Here is a 9,192-nt window from a genome sequence, read left to right as displayed (position 1 = left end):
TAGGAGAAAATAGGAAAAGAACACAGGCAGAATATAAATGCATGTTTGCATGAAGCTTCCAGTCTCAACAGAATCTTAAAACTTATCATGGTTGGCCTTTGGCTGGCTGTGAAACCTGGGCAAAGATAGTTCCTTAAAAGATATTAAAGGAAGGATTCAACTTTTGGACATTACAGGAATATGTGCAACAATATATTTGGTTTAAGTGTTTAGGTTGTGTACACCATAACGGCAAACAGCAAACTCCAACATCATCACAAGTTTTCAGTCTTAACAGAAGCTTGAAACTGATTCTAAAACCAGAGGTGGCCTATGGCTGAGAAACCTGGGTAAAGATAGTTCTTTAAAAAGATGGAAGAGGAAGACTCTCTTAAAAAATGTTTACCTGTCAACCTGTCAGTGATCTGTGCAGCGGCGTGTTCCTCCTCACAGCCGAGTCAGTGACAGCCAGCAGCTGTGGAGGAGGAAGGCAGGGCCCGGCGTCAGAAGCGGAGGAGGAGGCAGGCCCGACGATGCAAGAGGAGACAGGCCTGGCGATGGAAGAGGAGGTGGGCCCGGCAACGGAGAAGGCGGGGCCTGCCAGCGACCATGGAAGCGGACAGCGGATCGGGGCTGACAGGTAAGAGGTGTGCAGCCCACCTAAGACCCCACAGATCCCACCATAGACAATCTATGGCGGGCTCTGCAGGGTCACTCTCAGGTGGGTTGTATGGGATATCAAGTGGGCTCTGCAAGGGAATAACTAGAAATCAAAATGTTGCTATGGGAGACTGTAATTTCTATTTACGCCCCTGTATAGCGCCAACAGTTTGTGGCACTTTACAATATAAGGAAGACATTACAATCACAATACAATTTAGAACAAGATGGCAAGGAGGGCCCTGCCCATGAGGGCTAGATCAAACAAATGTACATTGCCTAGTAAAGTATTTATTTAAATTGTTGGCCAGATATTTACAGTCATTTTGTTTCCAAAATAGCTGGCTCCAGCTCAACTTCCATGAACTTCCTCTCCAGTCCAAGATTACAAGGAACATCACTGTCTCCAGCAGCTGTCCGTCTACTAGCATGGAGAAGGGAGGAGGGAGGAAAGTGGAGCAGAGGGAAGGAGAATGGATTGCCCTTCTGTTCCTGCATGTTTCTGGAGACACATACAACTTACTAGCACACACAAGGGTGACTGTATAGCACCCTTCAAGGGAAAGGAACCACCCTAAAACACGATATCAGGGCCACTGCTCAGGTGATCAGTAAATTCTGCAGGAAGCTAAAACTTTTTAACATCAAGGAACAGCATACATTGTAAGTGATTTGATCAGCATCTGGAATAGCTTAAAAACCTTTTCACTTTATTTTCACTTTAACTATGCATTGGGGCAGCCGGTTGTAGCTCAACATGGGATCTCACAGGAGGGGGTGACAATGCTAAACAATTAAACACTGTCACACTAGGAAAGAAGTGTCTATGCATACAACTTGCTGATAGAATCTCAATATATAATTTAATTCAAAGCTGGAAATGTGTGTAATACCGTATAAGTGTTTGAGTAGACTTTAACAGGACACAGCAAACTTCAACATCATCACAACATTTCTGCAATCATAAACCACGACCTAGCACTGACTAAAATTCAAAATGATAAAGCAATATAGAACAACAAAGGGATGGAAACAATATAGGCTTATTAATCTCGCTTTCCGGTATTCTGGAGTGAGCTGCTGGAATGTAGTCTGAGATTGTAGCTCATTGTGTCCGGGCACTGATGCTATTTGCACACAGTGAAAATACATGATAGTTTATCTCTTTTCTATTCAAGGTAAGTCCTAATCCTTTGTATTTAGGACTATTTTAAGCCATATTTTGTCACAGCACTCCCCTCCCTTTAACTTTCCAGCTAATAAAACAGGAAGCCACTGTGTCCCATTGCTGTTGTGAAGAAGCATCTAAAAAGACAATCATCCCCTGAGCTCAGTATCTTTTCATCTGATGGAGCATAAAACTGTGCCCCATGCCTATCCCATGAGTGTTGAGTATGAGTTTGCCAATCCAACAAAGATATTTGATCAAAACTTTGGTGAAGGTAAGTAGGAAACATTTACAATTTTTTTTTTATCCACATTTGATTGTAATGTCTTCCTTATATTGTAAAGCGCTGCACAAACTGTTGGCGCTAAATAAATCCTGAATAATAATAATAATAACATGCAATGGTTGAACTATAGAGGAGAATTGGCTCCTCCGTTGATTTACTCAACAGTGCCATAGAGAAAGCCAAGATAGGTGGTTGTAGTAAAAAACACAGCACAAAGAATAATGATGTTGAAAAAGCAGCACAGAAAGCGAGTAACATTTTATTAACTGTCAGATAACTGCTGGACTTCGATACATTTTGGACATTTTTGCCTTATTCACTAGAAGTTAGGTAAATTCAGAGTTTCCCTTTCTTGGAATGTGTTACATTTACTACCAAAATACAGTCCATCATTTTTTTTCCCCTGGATGTTCTATTACGGATGTGGATATGTACATTCAACAAGGAGCAATGGGGTACAGTTAGACAGTTTTCATTGGTTTGCTTATTGTAAGCAGCTGACATGAATTCTGTTCAGTTTTTTCAGGTTGCTACACACCATTGTTGTAATAAGGCTTGGTTATTTATAAACTGCATATAACAGTGTCCCAATAAGTAGGATCCCCACTTTACTTTACTGCTGGGTGCTGAGTTGCCCCTTTAAAAAAAAACTGCCCATAAAATGTTCACTACAAACCACTATATGGGGATAAAAGTAGGCATCACAAGGTGTTACCTAGTGCTGACGTATTAAAGTTACTTTCCTATTGAGTGGTATGCACTTTGCATTATGGAATGTGACAACAGGGCTAACAAATATACGATCAGCATATTGTCCACGTTTTCGGTTTAGGAGCCACGGGGGGTTGCAGAGGATTAATGTTGATAAGGTAGTCCTATGTACTGGCACTCTGAAGTACTTCAAAATCACTCTATGGGCCAACTCAACACTGACCAGTTGAGCAAAAGTAGGTGATAGTAATGTGTAAATAATATAAATGTTTCCCAGTTTGCTTAATGACTGGTTTAAATTCCAGATTTTAACCACCTATGTGGCCCACCAGCCTGTTATTACCTCTGACCAGGTGTTAGAAAATTCTTAGAATAAATCTCATTAAGGTTGACCGGTAAGGGTATGTTGACAACATGTCCATTAAGCTGCGTTTTTCTGCACACCACCACACATGCATCATGTAAACAGGGCACATGTTTTCTATGTGCCCTGTTCACGCCACACATATGCGGTGGTATGCAAGAAAACACAGCTTGCTGGACGTGGTGTGAAGAAGCCCTAAGACAATGGTAGAGTAATTTATCAGAAGAATGTGTAAGGAGATGGGAACAAATGCCCCTAAAACCACTTTATTCCACTATACTGACCAAAAGATTGGGTCTTCTTCAGTGGTGGACATTTTCAAACCAAGACAACTTCAGATTGGAAAAACCATTCCAGTCTAACAAATCTGTATGGCAACATGCAAACAGTAAGACCTGAATCTAGCATACAGGGCATGAATCCGTGTATCTATCTCATCTAGCAACAGTGGTTCAAGCTGGTGGTGGTACAATGATATGGGGCATGTTTTCCTGGTATACATTAGGCCCCATAATACAAACTGAGCATCATTTAAATACCACAGAGTGCCATCCTTGTGAACCATGTGAGCCCTAACAACACTGAACATTTTATTGTGGATTTGACCTGGTAACTGTGGCTATAGAAAGGGTATAAATAGATAAACAGCTGCTCTGTTTCTGATTGTCCGCTGGCATAGATAGGACACGGGCAATGACATTTTATACAGATGACTTTGCATTCTTTAAATATAACATCTATCTAGCACAACTGAAATTAGAGCTTGTATACTGTATGTAAACTGTTGTAACCCCTGTCTATCTTCTAAAACATGCTTGTTTACAAGTGTAGAGCCAAAGGAAAGGTTTACAAGTTGCATTTAATCCATAGCAAAAATCAATGGCCATCAACAGCATGGTGTTGATTTACTAAAGGGAAATAACCTGTTCACTTAAAATTCATTTTGCAAAGAATAGACAAGCAACATTTATTTAAAAAAACAGTATTTTTGCTTGCACATGATTGGACAATGGAAGTCAGCAGAGTTTCAGCTCATTCACTCAGGGTACATCCCCTTCCAAAGTGAAATTCTCCTGCAAAGTGAACAACCTGTTTGCTTTAGTAATTAAACACCTTTGATTCTATGTATACAAAAGGTTCCATTTTTAAAAATATGTAGGTTGACATTTTTAGTACATCTGTACACAAAGATACTTTTTTATATACATGTGAGCAACATCTCATGACATTTGAATAGTTGTTTTAAAGAGTCTATAACTGCAAACCTGGCTTTTTGGCTCTCCTTAGCGAAGTCACCTTGGTATCCATCCCATTAGTTCAACAGGGAATACGATAAACTTCAGTATGGTACTAATTTGTTGACATTTTTTTTTTAACTGAACCACGAACGAATTCTTAAATATAACAAATTAACATTTTATCATAAAGAACATTATGAATTAATTAGGCATTAGTCATATCACAACTGGTCATGTAAAAAAAAATCTTAGTATAAAAAATCTTAAAAAGCAGAATGCAAAACAGGAGATAAATAATATAAATAAGAGGAGGAAATACTGGAAACCCTATTTTTTGATTAACTGAAATTGATATAAATGAGTCTGTGATTTTTATATTTTTAAACCTATAGAAGAATGTGCACTGACTCTTTATATTACACAATTGGGTAGATAAAAAATAATTTCTAAGGACAGGCAATCAGACTGTGTGAAAAATTAAAACCCTGTCCTATGCTATTTATAAAACTTTACTGCACATTCACTGAACATGCACTGTTCATTTTGTGTTAAAGTGGTTCTAAAGTGTTAAAGTGTTTTTTTGGCCTATATCTACTGCTAGTAAGCTAAGCTAGTAAGGATTCTCGGCCGGGAGACGAGCAGAGACGCAAGGTAAGTCTATGGACGCGTGCACCCGCATGCAGACATCGCTGGATCGCAGAGAGCCGCCGCCGCTGGATCGCAGAGCAAGCAGAGAAGAATCAGCGCTGGATCTGAGAGCCGCCGCACCACTGGAGGGACAGATGAAAACACCAGGAAAGAAGAAGAAGATTGGATTAAGAGACATCATTTAAGGTAAGTGCTGACATTTACATGGGGGGAGGGAAACATTTTTTTGACTTTAATATCACTTCAATTCAAGTCAGTAATCCACAATGTGAGATGGAAATCTCATCTGTTCTACCACTACCCCTTATTCGTCTTACAGAAAACCCCCATGGAAAATACATGGGTAATTAATGTATTACCAAACACAAACACTTGTTTGTTTGGTTTTAAAGCCATGTCTGAACACTCAGGGTTATAATGATAAAACAGTGAATGTGACATTTACCTAGCATTCACTGAAGGTGCATTTTTCCTGTGCATGTGTCTTAAAGAACAGGGAATGATTAACCACTGGTAACTTTGTCAGATTTGCCACTTAGATCTTGCCTTTAAAAAATTCAGACCCATGTTATAAATATTATCTGCAATTAATATGCAACACTCACTAATAAAAGTGGAAATGTATCTCGAAAGCAATGCAGACGACGGGTAAAACCTTAGGGTTAAATAAATGAAGATGTGACATAAGACATCAAAATATGAATAGACTAAACTTTTTTAACAAAGAATTTGGTCTGGTCACCAAGGCCATTAATATACTGGGTACCGCCATATGGAAGTTGCATAGAACTACAGCTGTAGTAGGTGCTTTATACTTTTACCTGGCTAGAGTAAGGAATTTAGAGATGGGTGAACACCTTGAAATCTTTGACAACTGTGGTGTGTAATTCATCTCGTGTCTATTTATAGCTGCATGTGTTTAAAAGGAAGCTGGCCTCCAGCAGACTATAAAATCTGTTTGGGATGGACATATCCTTTAAAATGTTCCTAGTAATAAAGTATGGCAGGCCCCTTGGCACCAATTTAAAGGGAAATGATTTGGGTCAGTTTTACTTTAGTTGCTTTTTAAAGGTTATTTTTTAAACTGTGGATGTAGATTTTTTTTTTTTTACAATGTATGTGCAATCTTCATTTTACAAATAAACATTTATTACATTTCAAAAGATTTCCAGGTCTTTAGCATTTTGAGATAACTAAAGAGACAGCACAGTAGAAGCTTTCTACTTTGAGATTCATCCACAAATAGCAAGCCTACAAAACGTGATAAGGAGTCAAAAGCTCCGCCTGCTGGCTCAAAAAGAGAAAGCAGAATATTAAAAGAGAATATTTCATATTTATCTGTTTTTTTTTTTAATTTTAATAGTCCTGACCATAAAAAAAAAAAAAATTATTAGAAATTATGTTAAAATTAGAAAATAAGAAATTACCGGTATGTATGAAACCCCTTGAACATTCCCTTCCCTAAAATATCCCTGAATTAAAATAGCTCTCTTACCACTGTAGCTTATACATCTATATTGCATCATGCTATTACGTTGTCAGTGATGCCACTATATAAAAAATATTAGACTATCAGGCCTGGCAAAGGTTGATCATATGCCATTACAATTTTCTAACACCATTAGAACTGCAATGATACACTTATTTATACTATATATATATATAAGTTATAGGTATATCCACTTTTTTCTTTTTAGGTATAACTTCAGAGGACCTACTTTGCCCCACATTGTATCATGGCTATTATGTTAGACCCAGAAGAAATAAAACACATGACAGAGGCTTCTCTGAGGTCAGCTGCAACCAAAACAAATTCCAAGTTTTCCTCGATGTCTGTCATTTTCTCCCTGATGAGATCGTCGTTCGTACTATTGACAACCTACTAGAAGTGACCGCACAACACCCACAGAAGATAGACAGACACGGTTTTATCACAAGGACATTTAACAGAACATACATTCTACCCCTGGATGTGGACCCTCTACTAGTGAAAGCTACACTGTCTCATGATGGGATCCTCAGCATTGAAGCTCCCAAGAAAGGTGTAGACCTGAAGGAAGTGGTAAATACAGTGAACATAGAAGTTAAGAAACCATCTATGGTAGAAGAGGTCACAGCTGAAAAACAAGCAAATAGTAGCCTATAAGGGCTTTTTTTAACATGAAGTTGTGTTGCAAGTTATTTTAATGACCTGCCGCTCTGAATGTAGCTGCAATAACGTTTCAGCAAATAATGGCCAAATACTAAGAAGAAATCTGGGCTTCCAACAAATACCTTTCAAAGACCCATTGGCATTAGAACCTCAGCATGCGCTACTCAGCTAACTTTGAGGTTTTTCATTACAGGTTCTTAACAGTTGCTCAGAACCCATCTATCTGAACACTATAATAAGACTAAAAGGTTGTTTAATTTGCATCCCTCAATAAAATTTTCAGTATGGCTATTTTTGTAGTTCTTTGTGTTATTTTTCCTGCATAGTGTGACATATTGCCACTTCGGATACTTGAGAGCAGTTTGAAAGCTGACCATTTCAACACCAAAACCAATACTCCACACATAAGAAAATTAAACATGGCTGCATATACAGTGATGCTATTATTTCTAAACGCGACCATATAAAAGTAATTTTAATAAAAATACATAAATACGAAGGCATATGCATTGTCTTTTGCATGCATGTAATGGGGGATTCTACACTGCCCACCAATGTAAGGGGGATTCTACACTGCCCACCAATGTATGGGGGATTCTACATTGCCCACCAATGTATGGGGGATTCTACACTGCCCACCAATGTAATGTATGGGGGATTCTATACTGACCACCAATGTAAGGGGGATTCTACACTGACCACCAATGTAAGGGGGATTCTACACTGACCACCAATGTAAGGGGGATTCTACACTGACCACCAATGTAAGAGGGATTCTACACTGACCACCAATTTAAGAGGGATTCTATGCTGAACACCAATGTAAGGGGAATTCTACACTGCCCACCAATGTAAGGGAGGATTCTACACTGCCCACCAATGTAAGGGGGGATTCTACACTGCCCACCAATGTAAGGGGATGTTCTACACTGGCCACCAATGTAAGGGAGGATTCTACATGCCCACCAATGTAAGGGGGGATTCTACACTGCCCACCAATGTAAGGGGGATTCTACACTGCCCACCAATGTAAGGGGGATTCTACACTGACCACCAATGTAAGGGATGATTCTACATGCCCACCAATGTAAGGGGGGATTTTACTCTGACCACCAATGTAAGGGGGGATTCTACACTGACCACCAATACAAGGGGTGATTCTACACTGACCACCAATGTAAGGAAGATTACACACTGACCACAATTGTAAGGGGGGATTTCACACTGATCACCGATGTAAAGGGGATTCTTCACTGACCACCAATGTAAGGGGTAATTCTACACCAACCCCCAATGGGGATATTTGAACTGTAAAGAAGTATAGAAGTATAAAATTATACAGATGGGAGAAAAATAAGGAGTAGGAAAAAACTAGGTAAAAAAACAAAACAAAATAAAAGCAAAGTTAAAATTGTGGGGTCAGTTAATGGTAATAAAGGGACTATGAAGATGTGGTTTAAATGAACTACGCAAGAGTATATTTTATACAAAGAAAATGTTGTTTGTGAGAGTGGTATACAGTGAATGAGGCATTGAATTAGTCATATAAAAAAAGCGCACGAGAAACAACTTTATTAGAAAACTGAAAGAGAAAATCCTCAATAGAGGAACAAACATCAAGTCAAAGCATCAAGTCAAGAGAGGGCGGATGAGCAATTTATAAGTAGTTTTACACACAGGACTCTTGTGGCTTGTAGACCTCCTTCAAACAGTAGACATAAATAACACATACCCCCTGTTAGCGTGCACCACCGCCAGCCCCCTACCCCAGGCAGCAGAAAAGTTAGGGACACCACTAAAGGTAAGAGATCACTGAGAGACGAGAAGAGGAAAGAAGGAGCGCTAGAAGGTGTTTTGGAAGAAGAATATCTTGCAGGACAGATTCATAAATTGACATATTACAACCATGGATCCCAAACCTTCTCATATTGCGATTGTGTGTCTAGAAAAATACTGGCCAACTTCGCATGCATCATAATCCAGGAT

At 39.0% G+C, this 9,192-nt stretch overlaps 1 protein-coding gene across 1 annotated transcript; it reads left to right on the top strand.

The window, feature by feature from the left end:
* The first annotated feature begins 1,987 nt into the window (after positions 1-1,987).
* On the top strand, positions 1,988-7,200 carry HSPB2 (heat shock protein family B (small) member 2). Its single transcript, XM_018564020.1, has 2 exons — positions 1,988-2,081; positions 6,752-7,200. Exons 1-2 carry the CDS (start codon positions 1,988-1,990, stop codon positions 7,198-7,200), a joined length of 543 nt encoding a protein of 180 aa, XP_018419522.1.
* The last annotated feature ends 1,992 nt before the right edge of the window (positions 7,201-9,192 follow it).

This window comes from Nanorana parkeri, unplaced genomic scaffold (genome assembly GCF_000935625.1).
Source record: "Nanorana parkeri isolate BGI_ZX_2015 unplaced genomic scaffold, ASM93562v1 scaffold716, whole genome shotgun sequence".
NCBI lineage: Eukaryota > Metazoa > Chordata > Amphibia > Anura > Dicroglossidae > Nanorana > Nanorana parkeri.
The sequence above is the reverse complement of the archived record's forward strand: the minus strand, read 5'-3'. Positions and strand labels throughout refer to the sequence as shown.

Coding starts and splice junctions, on each gene's coding strand:
- HSPB2 (XM_018564020.1), top strand. CDS start 1,988: ATGGAGCATAAAACTGTGCCCCATGCCTATCCCATGAGTGTTGAGTAT. Junction 2,082..6,751: donor TGATCAAAACTTTGGTGAAG/GTAAGTAGGAAA, acceptor TTTTCTTTTTAG/GTATAACTTCAGAGGACCTA.